The sequence below is a fragment of the Polistes dominula genome, unplaced genomic scaffold, assembly GCF_049000335.1.
Source record: "Polistes dominula isolate Pdom_NZ unplaced genomic scaffold, Pdom_raw_medaka contig_21, whole genome shotgun sequence".
In the NCBI taxonomy this organism is placed as follows: Eukaryota; Metazoa; Arthropoda; class Insecta; order Hymenoptera; family Vespidae; genus Polistes; species Polistes dominula.
Window position 1 is genome coordinate 506,854 of NW_028301061.1, and position 23,288 is coordinate 530,141.

The 23,288-nt window shown below is 32.4% G+C and overlaps 1 protein-coding gene across 1 annotated transcript in view; it reads right to left on the minus strand.

Moving 5' to 3' along the window:
• Positions 1-575: 575 nt before the first annotated feature.
• Positions 576-23,288, minus strand: part of jing (AE binding protein 2 jing) — a 78,911-nt gene continuing 56,198 nt past the window's right edge. The window contains exons 2-9 of the mRNA XM_015328555.2: positions 11,223-11,634; positions 10,825-11,150; positions 10,269-10,731; positions 10,006-10,185; positions 8,322-8,463; positions 8,119-8,249; positions 7,977-8,044; positions 576-7,896 (exon numbers count right to left, since the gene is read on the minus strand). Of these exons, the coding sequence (XP_015184041.2) occupies positions 7,719-7,896; positions 7,977-8,044; positions 8,119-8,249; positions 8,322-8,463; positions 10,006-10,185; positions 10,269-10,731; positions 10,825-11,150; positions 11,223-11,634 (1,900 nt within the window). The 3' untranslated portion in view covers positions 576-7,718. The remainder of the gene's footprint in view (positions 7,897-7,976; positions 8,045-8,118; positions 8,250-8,321; positions 8,464-10,005; positions 10,186-10,268; positions 10,732-10,824; positions 11,151-11,222; positions 11,635-23,288) is intronic.

A 23,288-nucleotide genomic window follows, 5' to 3' on the forward strand; every position in this document is an offset into this window, starting at 1 on the left:
AAAATTATTGGTGATGGTGTTGTTGTTGTTGTTGTTAATGTTTAACATGATTTAATTTGTTTTTTTTTTATCGTTGGTAACATATTATCAACGATTAACATTAGAGTGTCATAAATCGTGAAAACTAGAAAGCCCCACGTAATTCTTTTTTCCTTAAAGAAATCAAAATGTTGATTCTCAGGAATCAGATTTTTTTTGTTTCACCTAACAGCGAATTTTTATTTTAAAGTTTGCTACGTTTGCAATGATTATCAATGATCAATTTATTTTTTTTATAAACAAACAAATATACAATAAAAATAGAAAAATTATTTGACGAATCGATCAATCAAAAAGTTCTTTTGGAAAAAAGAAATACGAAGAATCATCGACGAACATTTTGAATTTGAAAACATTTAACGAGTTATTGCGATACGCGAATTTGCAAAAAAAAAAAAAAAAGATTTTAAACAAATAATCAAATTGTGACTTAGTTTAATTTGTTAATTCGAAATTGTTGTTGATATTTTTCTTCTTCTTCTTCTTCTTTATATCTGACAATGAGTATGGCGATTTCCCTTTACATTTTCTTGTTCTTTTTCTTTTTTTTTTCTTTTTTTACGATCATCACAATTTTATTCAAATTCCTTTTCGTCGTTCAAACTATATTTTCTAACCATTTCCATTATTATTATTATTTTTTTTTTTTAGTAAAAATACATAGCCTATATTATTTTTTTTTTTACCGAACTATCTTTCTCTCTCTTTCTTTCTTTCTTTCTCACTTTTATTTATTTATTTATTTATTTATTATTATTACTTTGTTTTTATTTTTATTTATTAATTCTTTCTCTCTCTCTCTTTCTCTCTAGTTTCCTCTCTCGCCCATTTAACGTTTCTTTGTTCAATTATCATGGAAATCTTATCAGTTTTGTTGAAACTTTTCCTATAAAAAAACAAAAAACAAAAGGATTGAAATTCGCGGATCGCAATTACTCGGGTCTTTTTCGTTTATGGTGGTTGTTTTTTTTTCTCTTTCTTTCTTTTTCTTTACATATGTCGTGTTGTGTGTGTCCATGTGTTTGTGTATATATATATATATATATATACAATATAATACGGTTGTTGAGAAATTCTACAATTATTTTGTTGTTTGTCTGAAAAATCAAGTAGATAATACGAAAAGCGTCCATATTGGATAAATGCCAATTACGTCAAGATGGATGCTTATCGTAAGTTTGATAATTACAATTATATTAAAAAAAAAAAAAATAATAATAATAAGAGACTCCATCGTATTTTCATTCTCTCTCTTACACACACACACATACACACATATACAACATGCTCGTGAATATTCTCTTAACGATAATGAATATACTTAATTTATAGATTACACAAAACTCTTTACAACAGTTTTACTTAAAATTTACAATTTTTATTCGAGTTTTCATGTGCATGGGAATTTGTGCACTAACAAACAAACAAAATAATAATAATAATAATTAAGGATTTCGAGTGGAATAAAATAAAAATAAAAAAAAAGGATGGAGACCAACGAAAATATTATTAAAAAAAACAATACAATGATAATAAGGAAAGAAACAAAGATGGGCGGGCGTGTATGGTATGTGGTCGAGTATAATGAAGAAAAACAAATGATTTAAATTAATTTTAATGTTTTTATCAAATTAATTCTTTTGTTGTTTCTTTTTTATCTTTAATTTTTAAATTTAATTTTAATTTTAACGAAGAACTAGGCCAGGGGTCCGGCAACCTTTTGAGCTGGAACAGCCCAAAATTTCCAAGTTTTTCAAGAGCCAGTAAATTTTTTTCTTCCCAACGATAAATAGTTCTAACATAAATAAAGCTTTTTGATAGAAAAAAAAAAAACTAATCTATTTATTCATTGGTGCCTAATCCTCGTTAATCGATTAAAGAGCCGCAGTTTGCCGAACCCTTGAACTAGGCCAATTATTTTTTTGATGATTTGATTCTAAATCTTATTAAAACACAAAACGAAAATGTTTTTTCGAAACGGAGTCTCGTGTTATCTCTCTCTCTCTCTCTCATTTCTCTTCAAATGAGAAGAACCCTAAGTATATATTTTTTTTCAATCATTATTTAATATTAGAAAGACAAAAATTAATTATATTCGCATCTATTTTAATTATTTATTTATTGTTATTTTTCTTTATTTATTATTATTTTTTTTTTATTTCATCAGGAGATCAAGCGCGACCGTGCGATCGTAGGTCCCATTTAATTATAATAATAATAATAATAATAATAATAAAAACAAAACATAATTAATTAATAAATTATACAATAGTAAAATTATTATTAATAATTATGATAATATTAGAAGTATTTTTTTTTTCGAGTCTTAAACGTCGCCTTAATTAATCGCCAAAAATTTACAAAAGTAAATAATATTAATATTAATATTAATAATAGTAATAAAAAAAAATTTCCCAAAAAAAAAAACGAAATAATTAACAATAAGTGTATGTATAAATGAGATAAACAAAAACAATGACGATTGTTTTTTGATTTTTTGTTTTTTAATCGACCGATCGGTTCGCTATCGCGCCACGAACAAACGAAAAGAAAATAAACAAAAAAAAAAAGAAGAAGGGTTGTGTATAATTATTAAACAAAGTAAAGTGAATAATATATTACGTGAAGGATGATGATGATGATGATGATTAAGATGAAAAAGAAAAGAAAAAAAAACAAAAAAAAGAAGTATGGTGTGTATGGCACCGATCGGGGGATGATGATGATGATGATGGTGGTGTCTCTTCGTATTTTCATTTGCAACCTAACCTCACAATTGTTTTATATTTTTCTAATTGTAAAAATTGGCAGTTAACTTCTCTTCTATCTTTTTTTTCTCCTTTATTTTATTTTATTTTTTAAATTAATTATTTATTATTTATTTTAATAACAATCGTTTACAAGAAGCAACAAACGATTTTGGCAGTTCGTCAAAGGCTCTTAAGTTGTTGTTGTTTTTTTTTTGACAAAAAAAAAACTCAAATAAAAAGCTAGGAATGTGTGTGTGTGTGTGTTTTAAGGACATGATACAAAAAAACAAAATTGATCGATGTGGCAAATAAAAAAAAAAAAAAAAGTAGAAATCAGAAGGAGAAGAAGAATTGGAAAAGAATGGGGGGAGGGGAAAAAAAGTGTCGAAGTTCATAGGGGATTCATTTCTAGAGAACAAAACGACAATATGGCGTCGTCTAGAGAGTACGCCATTTGTATTTTTTTTTTGTTTTTTTCTTTCTTTTGAAAAAAATCTCTAAACCTATACCTAAATTTCTTTCTCATTTTTTTTTCTCTCTTTCTTTCTATCTCTTGTTCACATTTTTATACAGAAAGAGAGAAAATACTTTGTTTTTTTTCTCTTTTTTTTTTTTTCTTTCTTTAGAATAAAGCTATTGCGTTTGTCAGTCACACAACTGGCAGTGCACGTTTGTATTTTTGTTTTGTTTCTTTTTTTCTTTCTTTTGGCAGTGACGCGTTATTTTTTTTAATTTTTATTAATAATAACAATGATAATAATAATAGTAATAAAAAGAAGAAGAAGAAGAAGAAGAAGAAATAGTAATAGTAATAATAGAATTATAAAGCAACTATAATTTTATATTAAAGTCTTAGAAAGAAACAAAAAAGAAAATGTGGGAATGAAAATTGAATTGAATTTTCGAAAGAACGAGGGGACCCTTATTAAATGTTGCTCCCTTTTCCTACACATTGTATGTGTGTGTTATTATTTCTTTTTTCCATTGATCTTTTAAAATTTAGTCAAACAAAAATGAAGTCTTAGAAAATTTTTCACTAAACTTTGTTCTACATTTTTAAATGTACAATGTGCTTGTGTTTGTGTTTTTGTGTAAAATTTTTGATGTGTGTATTACGTGTGTGCTTTTTTTTATCTATACAATTACTAATAATAATAATAATTATTATTTAGCATCCCTTTTCTCTATAAAATGTCATCCTACACAATTATCAAATCAGCCTAAGAATAATCATGATTAATAATAATATAATTTGGACTAATTATTTACATAATTAGGGCCTCTCTCTCCAGTGCATGGCCGCCGTTCGGACCTTTAACTAATTTCTAAGATAATTAGCAATATTTAGGATACAAATATAGCCATTTTTTTTTTCTTTTTTTTTTTTGCTAACTCGATCAAAAACTCAGGGGATGATTTTCAGGGTGTGTCGCCGCGAATTTAAAAAATTCATTTAAAGTGAAGCCACGCGTGACAATTTTCGAGCAAATTCAAATGAAAGGTTGGTGGGTATTTTTTTTTGTATCATCTACAGTCAATAATAATAATAATTAATAATAATATTAATAATAATAATAATAATAATAATAAAATTAATTCGCAAAGTTGATTTTATCGTTAATCCCTAAGAAAAAAGAAGATTCGATTCTTAATTTACATGAAATTGGCAGTGTTTCTTAGCTGGTGTGTGTGTGTGTGTATAGATGTGTATATATATATATAACCACTAATTTTTTTTTTGTTAATCTCACACATTCTTTCTTCTATCTTTCTCTCTCACAAAACATTTCTTTTTCTTTCATACATAACTGTACAAATGTTCTAACTTCTACCATCATAATTATAAGGTTATTTTTGTTAATGGTCATCACGTTTCCATATCGTTCGGCGAACTATGAAAAATAGTGATCGATCCAACCAACCAACTTGACAATTAAAATCTTCTTCCTCTGTTTCTTTCTTTGTTCTCCACATTTTTTTTTCTCTCTCTCTCTCTCTGAATTTTTTCTCGCTGTTCTTTTTCTTCATCTTTTTTTTTTTTCGCTAATCATCCACCAACTACTCTCCCCGTCTACCTAGCGTTTTTTTAATCGAAAACAAAAAACAAACAAAAAATTCTACTAATTTCCATTGGGATTAAATTTGAAAACACAGCCTTCGTGTATCTTACCCCGATTCGGGAAGGTAACAGCTCGTATCTGTTTTATTTTATTTTTTTTTTCTTTTTGTTTTGTTTTGTTTTGTTTTTTGTTTAAACTCGTACAGCATCATGATGTTGTGCTCTCATTCCACTTTCTTTATATCTTAATAATATTAATTACGATTAGTGTTATTATTATTATTATTATTATTACTAATATTATTATTATTATTAATATTAATATTATTATTATTATTATTATTAATTATATTATTATTATTATTATTGTTTATTATTAATCAGCGATATATCATCATACTGCACGAGACTCAGCAAGAAAGATAAAAATAGGCGACTATGAAGTAAAACGACAAATTTTTCACGTAAATGATATTCACCCTCTTTCCCCTCCCCTCCCCTCCCCACCCCTCGTAAAGGATATGCTCGATTAAAGTTGGTGTCTCGATGGTAATGCACACATTTAGGGAAGTTAAATTTGATGATTAATAATCAATTTTCTCAGTTTTGTTCGAATAAAACTTGGTAAAAAAAAATATGTCGAGCATACAAGAACACCTCGTGGAGGAGGGTGGAGGGTGGTGGATTCTGTAAAAATTCGTTTTACTTTATTTTGTACATACATGGGATTTGAATTTCTCGATAGAAACCGTTCGTTGGCGTACAAAATGTCGTCGTCGAATTATCATTCCTCTCCCCCCCTGCCCCCCCCATTAATGTATTTTAATTTTCCAAAATTAATTTTCAAATATTCATCTGCCGAGCTAGCTCACAATATTCAGCCTTCGGAGACTGTCAACTCCGTAACAGGGAAGTAAACGGGCCGAACAGACGTTTTTCTTCGTCCATTTTCTTTTTTTTTTCTTTTCCATGCACTCTCTTTCTCTCTCTCTCTCTCTGTCTCTCTCTCTCTCTTTCTCTTTCTCTCTATTCGAAATTTGAATTCAACCCCTAAAATAAATTAGAATAAACACCTTCGCAAGCCCTACCAACAAACAATTCGTTTTGTTCTCAGGAAATATTCCGCTATGTTGAGATTAATACCACGATAATAATAATAATAATAATCATTATCAGTTATAGTTGATCATCAATTAAATTATTCATTCATTAAATTGTTTCTTCAATTGTTTTAAATAATTCTTCTTCATTTGTTCATTAATAATTTTTTGCGCCGTTGTGTCCAGTTTCTACCGAGCTTCGCGAAGATCGAGGTAGATTTTTTATTCAATGCAATCATTATCTTCTGTTTAACTTTGTTTTTTTTTTCTTCTTCTTCTTCTTCTTCTTCTTCATCTTCTTCTTCTTTTCTTCTTGACAGTTAATTGGTCAAAGGATTATTTAAAGACGATGCTTTCGTTTTTTCACAATAATTAAGAAAAAAAAAAGAAAACGATGAAATATATATTTATATATATATAAATCGTCGTGGTAGTACTATAGTTGTGAATAGTAGTTTAGGTGGTAGTAGTAGTAGTAGTAATAGTAGTAGTTAGTAGTTAGCAGTAGTAGTAGTAGTGTAGTAGTAGTAGTAACAGTGCCCGGAAGTGCCAAGGGGCCGGGTGTTAGATATTAATTGATTCCTAAGGCCACCAGAGTGATTATCTCCTTATTATTTTCCACCATTTTTCTCTTTTTTTTTGTTCTTTTTCATTTTCATTAACTAACTTCGTCATCGTCGTCAATTAATTTTTTTTTTTTTTTTTAGAAGAAAAAAAAATGTCTCTCTCACTCTCTCTCTCTCTCTCTCTTAATATATCTCGCTCGAACCATCATAATAATATCACTCATACTGTCAACGTTTTACGTTGCTTCGTCTGACGATGAACTTTTTTTGTTTCTTCATTTTTTTCCATTTTTTTTTCCTTTTTTTTGTTTAATTATCTTTTTAATTATTATTATTTTATTTTATTTTATTTTATTTTATTTTATTTTATTTTATTTTGTTCATGTTCATCTATTCTTCTTGTTCACATTAATCAATTTTTTTTTGTTTTGTTTTTTTTTTTTCATATTTGTGTTCAAACGACATTGTGTTGTAGTATAAAACGTATCCACGGTGAGGCACTTATGAGGCCCAAGCCCAGCTCTTCCGAGGCCGCTTGTGTGTATTCCCTCTATCTCTCTCTTTCTCTCTTGTTAGAATCTCTTAAAAAAAGATAAAGAGACTCTTTATTTTCTCAAACAGGTAAATTGAGCTACCATCCTCAAATTCTTGAACGATGAATTTCCATCATACATGAGATCTAAGAAAGGATTCTCTCTCTATCTCTCTCTCTCTCTCTTTTATTTAGGCTAAATATATTAGAATGTATTATCTTCTTCTTCTTCTTCGTTTTTATCATTGCTTTTTCTTTCATTTTTTCATATTAGGGTAATTGTTTACTATTGCTCTCCGAGTTTCTTGTACTGCGGAATCAGCAGCTTTGGTCATGTCATTCGATTCTTCTTCGTTCGTTCGTTCTCGTTCGTCTAACTTCGGTTTATACCGCCACGGCATATGGTTTCACAGGTGTTCCAATTATTATTATTATTATTATTAATATTATTATAATTATTATAATTATTATTATTATTATTAATATTATTATTACTATCCAGGCTCCTCCTTCTGTTTTTTCTTATTATCACACATATTTCTGGACCCCGTCATGTCGTCCATGTGTTTAAACTTCATTCGGTTTTCTTCATCTTTTTTTTTATCTTCTTCCTTTCCTTCTTAGTCAATTTTTTGTTTATTGGTTTCCAATAATCTTCATTTCGAGACATTATCACGAATTCTTAACTGATTTTCGACGTTGCTTTATTCTTGTTAATGGTGGTACACCACCGTGCATTGCTGGGTATAACGCTAGACTAACTTCTTCAGGATATTTTCTAGCTATTTTACGTATTTCTACGTGTTTTGTGCTTTGTACTTCAGATTCTAATACCCATTCGTCTGGTTCTCTAAACAAATCATTCAAATCATTCAATTAATATATATGTGGAATTTCATTAGATTGACAAATTTGAATGGAAATACTTACATGTCCTGAGGATACCATCGTAAAAGGACTTTAACTTTGCCATCCATCTCTACTCTTCTTGCTAATACCTATCAATCAAATTCAATAATTATAACCTTTGTCTTTTTATTTGATTACTTGGTCGTTTTCCTATTGAACTTACTTGACTAGTTAGGGCCATCGAATCTCCAGGCGTTTCAGCTAACCGACCTTGCGTTCTTGTTTTGGCCAGCTCAAATAATCTATGTTGAAGACCTTCCATGACACCGGAGTCGAAATAATCGAACAGTCGTGCTAAACATATCAAAAAGACAAATTTAGGATTTATTACAAAGTTGGAATTAGGAAAATTGTTAAACTACTTACCAGACCATGGTTGTCTTCTATATCTCAATCTCTTTCCATTCCTCCTGACAAGTTTGCCACCATTTTCGCAACTCCTCCTTCCGCTACTGCTACTTGTTTCGGGTTGATTGAAGTGGCCATTAACGTGCCTTTCCAAGGTTGTCTGTAAAGTGATTCGTAAAGCGTAAGAATTTTAAGAAGTCCGGCATTTTCCAGAGAGAGCCTCATCCAACAAGATTAAAGGGCCTGCCTGGAAGTTAGATTTGAATAGATATATATATATATAGATGTATATACTTTCCCTCTTTCTCTCTCAAATACACTCATTTATCAGCATAACGACAAAAGATGATGACAAATTTGCGTCTGATGCAGAGGAAAGTTGGATAAACGACGATGTGATTTTAAACATTCCAAATATTTGTTGTTTTTTCAAATCTAATACTTTCGTGAAAATAGAACAAATTCCTAACTGAGTGAACCCTTTTTTTCCAGGGTTTTGATATTATCGGGTGGAAGATAATAAAACAAGTGGTTTCAGCTGTCACTGGAAAATGTCCAGGAAGAACATTGCTCGACGTGTCAGGAACACCAGGGACGGTTAAGACTAAAGACTTTTCTTCCATCCCCGATTTTGTTCTGTTAGCGTGACACTAAATTTAGAAGAGTATTATTATTAACATTGATTTTATCGAAAAGATGGCTAACAACGTAGAGATGAATTTTAACGAAATCTCTTTGGTACTTAACCGACACGGATGAACGATGACAATAATAACAATATGACCAATTTTACAATTAACAATATTCAATAGCGTTCAAAATACACTGATTGTCAATCTTTAATATAACACATTGTCAAGTTATTCGAATCACTTTTTAAGAATATCACTCGAAGTAGGGGGAGGGGAGAAAGGTCTTCGTCCTTCTTTTCCTTGTTCCAGATTTTTTGTTTTTTTTTTTCGTTTTTTTTTTTTTTTATAACGTAAAATACATTACCCAAAAGAGATCAAGGATAAAGTTTTAACAGATACAATAGAAACACACATCGTCTGACCAGGATGTTTTTCCACCAAGTTAGGGACCATCATTTGGATGAATGCTCGACGACAAAGAACAAGGTAAATGATTAGTTCGTATTCGATTATTTTTTGGGCATATTTCGTCGATTATCGTTTCTTTTTTTTTTTTTTTTTTTTTTTTGATTGTTTTGAAAAAAGATACGTGAATGGCTGAGAAAAAGTCCATCGATATACCGAACGGCAGTAAAATATGGGGGGAGACTTGTTGAAGGGGATGCAAACATCTTTCTTCTTAACACGAAGAGACTTAAAAACGATACGAGAGACAAATCTTCGAATGTTCAACAGGGGGGGGGGAAAGAACAATTATTTTTTGATCGTGAGAGTTGACTGGTCTTCTGAGGAAGAATTAATCCCATTAAACATTTTCTCATAATAGTTGAATATATATTACACAATTGACGAAGCGAAGAATATTATCGAAGAATATTAAACGAAATCTGATCGAAAGAATGTTTCAATACCAACAGAGAGGTTTTAGTCTTCCTTCTAGAAGACAACAGGCTGCTTCTCTAAAAGGACGATTAAAAAAAGCTTCTTTTTTTTCTTTTCTTTTCGTGCCATCCAATTAGTTTCGTTATTTCATTTGAAAAAAACAACAAAACTGGTGGACGAAATTATACCTGTGAACTAAATCTACTGCCACATCCATCGACGATACACCGAAATGGTTTGTTTCCGCCATGAGAAAGTACGTGTCTTTCAAGCCATCTTCTTGAACAGGATGTTCTTCCTTGAACTTTACAACCCAGCCAATGACAAACAAAATTGTCTCCACCAGTTTGCGTGTTGATGTGAGCCACCTAGTAGTAAGAATATTAATTCAATTTAAATGATTAACAATTAAATGTAAATTGTTGTTGAAGATTGACCATGAATATAATACCTGGAGATGTTCTAAAAGACCAGTGCTAGATTCGAAACTAGCTTCGCACTTGTCCCATCGACAAATCCCACTATCCGCATGCTGCGACCTATCCTTTTCAGGTGCCCTAGCAGGAAAACGTATCGTTGTAGGTGCTGACAAAATTGGTGAAAGTGTTGTCTTTGATTCACTGCCTCTAGAATCATCTTCTTCCTCTTCAACATCTTCTTCATCAGCTTGCAACGTTTGAGTTTCGTTCTTTTCATTTTCAACTGACGATAACCTGGACAACGGGCCCTGACTATTCTGAGATCGTAAGAAACCAAGTAAGGTTGGACATCCATTCGTTAAATTATTGTTCTCGTTGACGTGAGGTTTCGAATTTAAAATACACCCTTTGTAATCGTTTGTAGGAGGGTTGGCAATTGGCGTTGAAGGTGGTGAACACGGTTTTATCGAGCTTGGACTTGCTTCCGAAGTAAGCCTATAAATGTTCATCAATATTCGCGTTTATATAAAACAAATTGTGTTATAGTACGAGTTTTCTTTTTGGAGAATAAATGATAAAGAAAATAACCTTAGAGAGGAGATCTTGCAGGGTGGTATATTTTTAAGAACTTCGTTGGAGATAGGCAAACTTGGCAGAGGTTTTGTTAATTTTTTATCTATTTTAGCGTTGGTCCTAGGCACGATGACTGGTGGTGTTTTCTTAATAGGCGGTGGCGGCGACATGTTAACAGTTCTAATATCCCAATCCTTGCCAGTTTGCGTGGTACGAGGATTAGAAACGGTGCCGAGGTATTTGGCAAGGCCACCTTTGTTCCTTTGAACGGTTGGTGGCCTTCGAAATTCCGAGGAACTTTTAGCGACCAGTACCGACATTGTTTCCGACGTCTTTTTCAGCTGTTGAGACAGAAAAATAATACTAATGACGAATCATGAAATGATAGTATAGTTGAAAGAAAAATAACTCACTTTAGATTGTGATGGTTTGATTTGGGATTTAAAATACTCGGTGATTTTTCCTTGAGATGAGGATTCGTTATGATGAATAATACCAACTGGTTTATTACTGTTCGCTTTAGACGATCCTCGCGAAGTTGGATCGGCTGCACCGGACCTAGGCAAGGTACCCGCTTCGGGTTCCCCTTTGAGTTTCTTATAAGTCGAACAGGCCGTTGCCGCCAATAGCGGGGTCCAGGGCCACTGGGGCCTGGTACCGAGTTGCGAGGATGGCGCCAGCTTGGGCAAACTTGGTAATGGGCTTGCTGATGCTCCCCTTAATGCTGCTACACCTTCGTCGCTGCTTGTACTACACGGCGAACCTGGTTCAGTAATGTCGCTTGTCCCACTACTGCTACACTCTCCGCACGAGACTGCTACTCCACTGTGAACAAATTCAACAAAATATAAATAATCATTTGTTTCATTTCGTTTTCATTTCATTTTCATTTCGTAAAATCAGGGGAAAAATTGAAAATAGTTATACGGGTGTTGTTTGCGAGGGAGGATGATGCGGATTGGGGCAAGGTTTACAGGAAATTACACGATCACGTTCTATGGGTAATCCTATTAACCCAACTTGGGATAACCTAATTATGAGGCCAGACATTTCCAATTGCCTTGCAATGACTCTCTCTATCTCTCTCTCTCTTCATCATGTAGCTGCCTACCGACTCTCTCGTTGCCTAGGGCAACATCCTTTTTTTTCTTTTTTTTTCTTTTCCCCAGATTTATGCTCCAAATTAAAAAGAGAGAGAGAGAGAGAGAGAACACGAGTAAGCAGCCTTTGGCCAGTCAGCAACAACAGGAAGAACGAAAGAAAAGAAAAAGAGAGAGAAAGAGAGAGAGAGAGAGACCCAGACTAACTGAATCCTAATTCGTGCAACGATTATCTTTCGATCTAATCATTTGTTAAACAAATAAATATTAATATAATTTTATTTGAGAAATAAATAAAAAATTGCTGATCTTTCGTAAGAAAAAAAATGGGGGGGGGATGGGGTGGGATGGGTATAAATCTTCCATCTCGCTTTTACCAGAGGACTGGTATTGGATATTTTAAGATCAGCTACTCGATGTTTTGCGCTCGCGCGTACTTACACAAACGCGCGGATATACATTGAGAGAACGACGTCACGGTGAGAGAAAGACACTGACCTTTCCACATTACGATTCCGACATTGCGTTTACGCAACGACGCACTTCACCGCGCGGCCACAGCGAGGGGAAAGTGCGCCCAGCGCGCGCACACATACACACACACATAAATACACAGTATATAACATAGAAAGAGAGATGAAGCGTTCATTAAAGCTGCACCGGAAGAATGTTCCGATGACCTCGATGACCCCAAAAAATTATAATCAAAGATGTTACATTTAATTTTTTTTTGTTTTGTTTCTTCACACTTTTTACTATCATTTTCTAAAACGTTGTTTCATTTCATTTTTACAAGGGTTCACAGTTCAAAACATTGTCTTAGTTTTCTATATTTGTCTAATGAACTATTTCATTATTTGTATTTTATTTATAGTATTTGTCAAGAGGAAGGATGATCTAAATACACGAATGATATATACATCTGTTAAGTAGTAATAGTAGTAGTAGTATCATAGTACTGTTCAGAGAGAGAGAGAGAGAAAGGGTAATATTCATTGAACGTGCGAAAGGTCAAGAAACGCGATCAACCTCGATCGAAACATGAGATGAATTTGAAATGGGCCAACGTGACGTTCTCGTAACAAACCTAACTGGGCAATTATCAATGACCATCCTCTATCCATCGTCTCTCTCTTACTTTCATTAGAAATTGCATTTACCATACACACAAGCATACAATACAAACATACAAAGAAAGAGAGTGGGACATCTTTCAATGATTATTCAAAGATGCAATAGTTAAACCTATTACATTGCACATAAATTATTGTTTATTATTATAACAAAACAAAAAAAATGTTTAAAAAGACATAAGGTTGCATTTTTTTTTGTTTAAAATCCACCTTGCAGGTGGCTCCTCTGAACGGGGATGCACCGAAGCTTGGATTCTCTCACTCTCTTCTCTCACGCCCTCTCTCCTTCCTCTTTTAACACACATACACATAGAAATATCCCTCTTCTCTTTTCCTATCCGTGTTCGATCTAGCTCTTTCCTCCCTCACTATTACAGCTAGAGCATACTTTACTCTAACACATATACACACACACATATATACATAAAAGCATTCTCTATTTTTCTATCTCCGTCTCTCTTTGCGGAACACTACTACTACTACTACTACTACAACTATTCTCTGGCTTGTACAGTCTTCTATTGTTGCACTCGCTCTACCAATTTCCCTTCCTCCCTTTCCACCTCTTTCACTCTCTTTTCTATCTCTATCTTTCTTTCTCCCCATCACCCCACGCCCTGCTTTTTTTTTTTCATCCCCACCAAAGCAACCGACGATCCATGTATTTTCTCTCTCTCTCTCTCTCTCTCTCCTCGTCAGATATCATTCTAACCCTGTCTACTTACTTGCTTCCTCTTCCTCTATCCAACAATTTTACCATTTCTATCTATCAATGTTGCACACTTCTTCTTTCCCTTATGGTTTACACTAACATGCCTTTGTGTTTGTGTGTGTGGAAAATTTGTTGGAATATAATGGATGAATAATTTATGCAAATAAATGTATGTGTGTGTTTTTATTTTAAAAGAAATAAGAAATGTTAGAGAACACGGTGTTTTTAGTTTGTGTAGCATATATAACACACAGGATGTAACACTATAGTGTATCAAGTTTTGTTGAGAAAAAACAGTATAATGTAACTCTACGGTGTTTAAATTTCTCTCTCTCTCTCACTCTCTGTCTCTTTCTTTCTCTCTGTTTCTCTTTGTCTGGCACAGGACGGCGGAAATGCATGCTCACCTAAATACCTTGAGTTATATTCACTGCTCAGAAACTACTAGAGAGAGAGAGAGAGAGAGAGCACTGTTGAAAGTCTGCGGATAACGACGAGTCTATATGTGGTATCCTCTCATGGTAAAATTCGTTTTGAAATGTAATAAAAGTATAACCATCAAGTGAGAGTAGAAATAATAATACAACAATAGAAAAAGGAATAATAAGAAATTTGTACGATGCAAAAGAAAATTCATGTTCAACCATATAATTTGTGAACTTTGACGAGTAGTTGTTGTTTTAGTTTATTCAACGTTTCATGCATCCTAAGATGGGGAGAAGAAGAGGTAACAATTTTCCAAGTTATCGCTAAAAGGGTAATTCTTGATTATTACCTAAGACTATATCATCCCTATTGGGGTAGGACTTACTTATACACTCCCCCTTCTTTTTTTTTTTGTATCCTAATCAAAAATTCTAAAACAATTTTTTTTCATCCTTTTTCCAATCGATTGCAGCCCTTTTTTCCATCGATATTTTCCATGTCTATAACCATAAGATGAATAGATGCTGCATGAGAGACTTTTGAAAAGGGAAAGAACGGCCATCTTGAAAATACCCTCCTTTTTCGTTCCCTATGTCCTTTCCCGCGTTCGTAGAAAGAGGAGGAGGAGGAGGAGGAGGAGGAGGAGGAGAAAGAGAAAAAAAAAGAAAAAAAGGCCAGAGACGGGTTTCTCTGTTCCCTTTTTCGCGCACCGGTCGATTCCCATCAATTTCGTTAAATTTTTCATCGAAAGCCAGGACTTGAAAGCTCACCGGTAATCCTGTCGAATGTTTCTTCCCTTTTTTACGAACACGAAGGGTAATCCCTTTTTTTATTTTTTTTATTTATATGTTTTATTCCATTTTATTTCTTTTGATCCACTTAAAATATGCCATACGTCACAATAATAATAATAATAATAATAATAATAATAATACTAATATGTTATCAAAGAAAAATCATTTGGAATATTTCAACGTTTGAAAGGATCGATAAAAGGGACACACACACACACACATAGACAAAAAAATCAATTTAATGTTTGTTTGAGGGTTTTTTTTTGGCAGGGAAAAGATCAAGGCCAGATTATGATTTGGCACAGAACATTTTCGTCCATCCTTTCGGACACGTTCGATAACTGACCTACACTCACTCCTTTCATTCTCGACGTGGTCACGCGAGCTTGCTTGCTGCTTGCGTACGCACAATGGCGTACGCACAAATTCAAGCCCTTTATTCTGTAAATCGGTCATTTCAGATTCGCGAGGTAGAGGGTTCAAAGTACACCCACCAACCAACAAACCCCTACATTTTTATCTGCCATGTCAGGTGTCGACGACTGACGTTCAACCTTTCGTTTTGCGATAAACAAAAAATCAAAATTACAATCGTTCGTATCTTTTTATTTTAATTTTGTGATAAAAAGGATCGAATCGTGAAGAAGAAGAAGAAGAAGAGGAGGAGGAGGATGAGCAAAGTGTACAGGGTCAAAAAGGAAAATCCAAGAAGATTGGCATAAGGTCGAGGTTATTTGCTGGGAAATTGCTAGGCCGTAGGTTCATCGAAGCTGGATCTCTCTCCCTCTCTCTCTCTCTTTCTTGCAGGAAGAAAAGGGGGCTGGAAGAAACTTTTGATAAAAGGGAGAAAAAGAGAAGAAGGGTGAGTTGGTAGTAAAAGGGCAGGAGGCAAGGTGGAGGAGCAGCTTGAGCCTTAGCCTAGCTACTGAAAAAGGTTTCCAATGTTACTTTCGTACCTTCCTTTCCCTGTCAATGAAATCTCAACCAATTTTACCCGATCGAATCAGTAATATTCAATTCTAAAAATTTCAACATCACATTTTAACATCGTCAAATGTTAATCATCATCAAATTCAACAAAATAATAATAATAATAATAATAAAAAAAAACATTGTTATACAGTTTTATTGGTGGAGAACTAATTAAGGGATGTGTCCATCAAAATGATAATGAGAATTGTTTAACGTTAACATGTTTTATTTATTTATTTTTTTCTTTTTTATTTTTTTTCTTGATCAACGATATTTCAATGCAGGTTGTTGAACAGCTGCCAAGCATTCAAAAGCAAATCTCATTGCCTGCGGGTACAATTTAAACGTCATTATCGTTACCAATAAACAATGATTCTATTAGCCATTCTCTCTCTCACTCATACATACTCAATAATACATTGAATCGTAGTACTTGGTTTGAACCTTTTCAGATCAATCCATTTGAACAATTCATTTCGTTAAGAATTCAAAGAATTATGATGATGATGATGATGATGATGATGATGATGATGATGATGATTGGAGTACTAGAACGATTTGATTTTTAATTTTCAATCTAATGTGAAAGAAAAGGAAAGAAATACCAATGTAAAACAAATATATTCCTAGTATTTGATTGTGGTAATAATAGAAGGGTAGGGGTAGGGGGATGAAAACTATTACAAAATGTATTATTTATTTTTGTTTGTTTGTTTGTTTGTTTCATCATTTGAAAAGAAGTTTGTATTTGATGAATATACAAAAGTTTCAATAAATTTAATAATAATTAACACGTTCGTCGCCATGCATGCTTTTCCAAGGGGCCCTGTCACTGTATACGGTGACACTCTTCTTATTTTGAAGTTGATAGTATTTTTAGTTGAAAATACTTTTCACATTTCCCATTTCTAAACAAAATTATTTTCGATAAATACAATCTAATATTCGGGTTGCATTATTGATATTTCTACTTATCGCTTTTTTACGTTACGACACGCCGACAGTTGAATTTTGGGCCTAATAAGAAACTCAATCGAAACTGGCTGGGCGACAAACGTGTTAAAGAATACTGGAAGATTGTAAGCATTGGTCTATGGTTATTGGTGGTTGGACAGTGCAATGCATTTTGTCTATTAATCTAATATATGGCTTAGTATAGGTCGGCTTAAATGATATATGCCTGTAACTGATCGACGAAAGCAATTAATTATGTCTGCTTGAGTGAAACCAAGCCACTATTATCCGTTCCATCCATTTATCTATCCATCTATCTATCTATAGATATATACATATATACATCTATTCTAGTCTCTCTTATCGTTTAAAAATATAATTTCTACTGTTCAGGTACATATCATATAGCAAATTTGAGCAATTTTTTTCACTAATTGATACGTTAAATGACGTCGAGTAATTTGATACTAACGAGAAAGATAAATAAAGGGTCCAGGATGATATCTAAAAGAACAAAAATTATATATATATATATATATATATATATATGTATAGGAAAATATTTAGATTATATTTTAATTAACAAAGACATTGATATCTTCGTATTATAAAAAGAAAAAAGAAAAAAGAAAAAAGGAAAAATCAAGATAAAAATTAACGAGGCTTGTATTCGACAAAAGGTACATTTATTCGTGAACAAAACGATCGTTTCCCTTCTAACAAAACCCATGCCCTTAAGCGAATATCTTCTCCTCTCTCTTTTCTAAGGGTAGGAAATATATCATATCGGGTGATCCGAAAAATTACGTACATCTTGTTTCATTTCAAAATGTTTTCTAAAAATGTTTTCTTTTGTAGTTGAATTATTGTTCAACAATTTCAACATTGCAGGCGTATAGATTTGATTAAATAAAAAAAAAATAAATAAATATAAATAAATAAAATCATAGATCTTAGAGATATGTGATTTGTTGTATTATAATAATGGTTAGTTCAGAGACATCCTGTATTAACAATAGAAATAAGAAACTTAATCCGAGCATAGTCAACCAACCCCCTTGTTGAAACGAACGTTTGACAGGTTTTCTTTTTTTTTCCCCCTTCTTCTTCTTCTTCTTCTTCTTTTTTCAACTAGGAAATACTTCTATTCCCTACACCATAAGAAAGAAAAAGCAGACCTTTAACATAAGCGTTACTGGATATCCTCTATGGACAACCCATAAAAGCATCCATCTGGTTTTCTTTTGATATATACGAGTTGTTAAAAGATATATTCGATATACTGGAAAATATTGTTTGGAAATATTCAACAACACTTTGAAAAAAAAATTGTTAAATGCGAATCTATCAACAGAATGACAGTAAGTATTTCTTTGTATAACTGTGTATGTGTGTATGTGTTTGTATCTGTATAAAAGATCCTTGACATACTTAATTTCATTTATCGTTGAAAATAATTCTTCCTTAGTCTGAGGATTCATCGAGGATAAGAAGAAGAAGAAGGTTAGTCAAGAAAATTCTTTAGTTCTCGATTGCATCACAAGAAAACCGAGCAGTTACTTTTTCTTTTTAGTAATGTAAGAGTGACACACATATATATATATGTACACACTTATTTCTTTCTTTCTTATGTATACCATATAATGATGAAAGAAGCTAGTGATATAGAGAAACAAGTATATACTTTCATTACAAATAACGTCATTTTTATATATATATCACTAGGGGTGCCCCGCCACACATTGCTGTGGCTCACAATCAAATAATTCGCAATAAATTGAGATATAAACTATCCTATCTTTCAAGTTGAATGATACTGCACAAAGTGTGCAAAATTTGATTAAAATTGGTTCAGTAGTTTAGAAGTATATATATTAAGATAATAATTATTGATAACATAAATACATACGAGTACATTTATTAATATTTCTAATACATAATTGATCATTTCAATGTTATATTGTTGTGTATCTCTTTTTGTATATTATTTAAAAATATTCTTCGCCTAGTATTATTTGTTTTGAATAAATGAATAATGTATGATTGTGAGATTGTAACATTAAAGGGGACATATAATATATCAGTTTACAAATCTTCACCTTCGTTTTTCATCACACGAAAAGCTGTGAGGAGTTCTGAAAAGTATCAACTTTCGAATCTCTGGGTAACCCTTTTGGCGAATATGTGGAGAGGTGTTACTTGAGAAGAAGAACAAGAGGAAGAAAAAAAGGTGAGAGAGAAGGAAGGGCCAAGGTTTTCTTCGTTGGTGGCTCAAAATCGAGCAAGGTAACTGAATAATAATAATAATAATCTTATTAATAAAACAACACAAATTTTATGATGTTTTCATCAAATCAAATCAAATCCATTACAGGTGGTTAACACATTTTCTTCTTATCAAAAGTCCAATTTAAAATTGTCCATAAAAATCGATCGTTTTTGACTGTGATGCCAATAAAACTGAGAGTTTGAAAGGAAGGGTCGAAAGAAAATAAAAAAAAAAAAAAACAAGGAAAAGAAAAGGGTCATCCCTTATTCATTTAGTCTTTTATTCTTCTTAGAGACACGACCCTCTACCTTAATTACCCATGACTGTCCTGTTATAATAACCATATTGGAAATGAAAATAATTTCAATTTGAACGAACCCTTATTTGAATGATTTTTCAAAAATTCAATTGACAGATATTTTTGTTCAACAATTATAAAACCTTAGCTACACTTTATCTAACTTGTTGACAAGGGTAAAAGAAAATAATTTGATAGGAAAATGCATTGGTGTGCAATGAAAATGGTATGGTGAGATGTTAAGGGGGGAAGGGTCAAAAGATAAGATCATAAAGGATTTATAATTTGACGGTTTACGTTGGGTTATCTTAAGGATAAGGTTTTTTAGAAGGTTGGTAGGAAGGTACTCGTTTACACGAGCCTGCAAAACTACTGTTACTTTCACGGAACTGTCATAACGGACTATGCTTGGTGTACAATAGCACAACTCCTCCTTCGATGGTTTATTACCTCAGTAAAAGAGAGAGAGAGAGAGAGAGAGAGAGAGAGAAGGAAAGGTAGCGTAGGAGAACAGGTATTCCTATCCTTGTCTTGTTCCTCTAAGCTTTCAGAAATTTTTTTATTCATTTGTTCTTTTTTCTTTCTACTTTTGGTTGTTTTGTTCATCTTTTCAAACTTACTCGTAAATCGAACTTCTATCTTCACGACTAGTCAAAGCTTTTTTCATCTAGGAACAACAAGACATTTCACTATGACCCCCCCTAACAACGTGAACTCTTACACCGTTAGAAATTCAAATAAACATCTTTTTTGTCGTTGTTGTGTTTTTTTTTTTTTTTTTTTTTTTGGTATTCATTTCCTTTCAACAAATTTGTCATGTTCCTCTTGTAGGATATAATCGATCTTTCAAGGATCGTAAAAGTTATTGTTCAAACTTATTTATTATCCTGTATATTATATCCTAGAAAACAATAGATTGTCAATATAGAATTTTATAAAAGTAAAACTTTCTAAAGAAGAATTTTGTAAAAGCATTTAAATTGAAAAGATACAAAAGAGGCCCAACATGTGCAGATGAATAAAATCATATGACCAATTTTCAAATGAAATGAAAAAAAGGAAAAAAAAATCGAAAAGCTACCTTGAAAATACAAGTTTTTACGATGGATTAGAAATATTCAAAGTTAAATTAAAAAATAGAAAAAAGAAGAATAAAAAAAGAAGAAGAAGATGTGACCCAAGGAAGAAAAGTGTGATCGACCCTGTGCTTATTTCCCAGAAAAGTCCCATAGGAAATCAGAAATCCGATTGACCAATGTGATCGGAATACTCATTCTTTTTTTTTTTTTTTTCTTTTTTTTTTATATATCCTTCTCAATGGAAAAATATACTTTCATGGGGGGTGTTTGTACGTGAAAACGAGCATGAAACTAACTCTACATAATCGTAGAAATAAATAAAGAGATCTAAGTTCTCAAGTGTTGTTTAGTGAATTGGTTTTCAGTTTGAATTGTACCAAAGTTAAAAGTTCATAGGGTTCTCGATTACTTTTATGGGGGAAGGAGAAAGGTTTGGTAATAAAGATGAAACATTTCTTATGTCTTTTGATTTAAAAGAAAACTCTTATGTCTGTGTGTCTGTGTGTGTGTGATAAATATGAAAGGATATATTTCAAGTGCCATTGCATTTATTTATTTGATAATGACATACTTGAGAGAGAAAGAGAGAGAGAGAGAACAAAAAAATGCTGAGTGCCTTGAAAATCTTTCTCTTATGTTAATTTTCTTAAATACAAGAGAAAGAAAGAGAGAGAGAGAGAGAGAGAGAGAGAGAGGAAGATAACTACCACTGTTAGTAAAAAAAAAAAAAGATAAGAAAAGAGGCATTTGAAAATAAGTATTTGATTATGCATACAGATCGAACGAGAGGAAAGAAGTAGTACTTTGCCACTGTCTCGAGTTCTCAAATCTTTTTAAAAGAACGAAAGGGACGAAAAAAGAATTGATAATGGCCCTTTTGAACCATTACAATTTTATTTTTTTTTCTCCAACTTTTTAATCAAACAAATTTAATTCAACTATTTCTTACGAATTCATCTAAATAAATGATCAATGATATAATTACGAATCAAAAATTAGATGAAAAAGACTTTTATTATAAACAACAACAAAACAAAACAAAACAAAAAATGACAAACTCTCGCGTGAGAATATTGAAACTGAAAGAAATAGAAAGAGATGGTTATATCCCTCCCACCCCCCTCCGCCCATCCCATAAAAGAAGAGAGTGGGACCGGTGGCACAGGATTCTAACCAAGGTGTACACACATGCACACATTTATAACGAGTATACAGTGAACCTGACTTTCAAGCGTTACGAGATAGAAAGAGAAAGAAAGAGGATGACTTTCGAGTTAAACGAAAGAGAAAAAAAATATGAGAGAGAGAGAGAGAGAGACAGATAGATAGATAGATAGAAAGAGAGAAAGAAAGAGGAAGAGAATCACAGGGCCGGTTCGCAATTAAATGGAACGCACGTTGCAAGCAACCAGCATAAGAACAAGTAAGAAGAAGAAGAAGAAGAAGAAGAAGAAGAAGAAGAAGAAGAAAAAGGTTAGAAAAGGACGAAGGATACATACGAGGATGGACCTTTTAACGAATGTGCATATCGGCCAGGTCGTTAGCCAAGCACTTACGGCGACCCTCAGTCGCCAAAGCCGCTCCCGTCGGTTCTCCTATTTCCGTTGGCGTTAATGTCTTCGTAAATAAACGATATGACCACCACCAACCACCACCATCACTACTACCAAAGACCCAAGACTCACCTTCTTTCATTCCAACTTTCAATATAACATGGATGTGATAATTATCACGAGTGATTAAACATATTTTCTTCGTGGTATGGAATAAGAGGAGATGGAATATTGGATGAACAAAAACACAACTGATAAATGTAATTACAAATACAAATACATATATATGAAAAAAAAAAAAAAGAAAGAAATGTTAGGGCAAGTAGCCAAAATGTAAATATGTAAGACAATTATATTTGTATTTTTTTTTTTTTTTCAGAGGACCACGGAGGAAGGATTGAGGTGGTGCAGCAGCAGGAGGAGGGGATCTTTTTTCCCTTTTTTTGTTGTTTTTTTTTTCTTTTTCTTTCTTTTTTTATCTTCAGTCTCTACTACGTGTTTCGAATTCCGTATTACATGCGAGGTCAAGACCCTCAAGATCGCAGATTACTACTCATGGGATTTGAGAAGGTACTCTCTAAGATACCTATCTTTCTTCTTTTTACTTTTTTTTTTTTTTTTGACAACGAATATTTATTTTCCTATAACAAATTATGGATTGGTAGAGAGAAGAAATTGGATAAGAAAATAATAATCTAACGCTTAGAGTTTGGTCATTGTGAATTGACCAAAGGGATTAAAAAGATTGAATCTTTTCAAAATGTTAAATGACAACACATTTCTGATTTTTCCCTGATGTGTCTCAATTTACAAACAAAAACAAAATGTACTTACATGTACATGCCACGATCCTTGTAGAATATACAATGATAATACGAAATTAATGGTGTACACCCGTTTAATTATATTATTCCCCCTTCTTCCAAAGTGTGTTTAGATTTTCTTCTGGAACCCTATCAGAAGGGCACACAGCTGGGACACTTATACTGGTATCTCAACATCCCATTAAACCGGTATTTCGATATATTTTTTTCCAAAAAACTTTGATTAAGTTAACACAAATTGTTTCGTTTTTCATTAATTATCATTAAACATTAGATTGACAAAATCTTTTTGTAGATTATATAAGAATTCTTATAATTGAGGTAGATAATTTCAGTCTTTTTTTTGTTTTTTTGTTATTCAATAT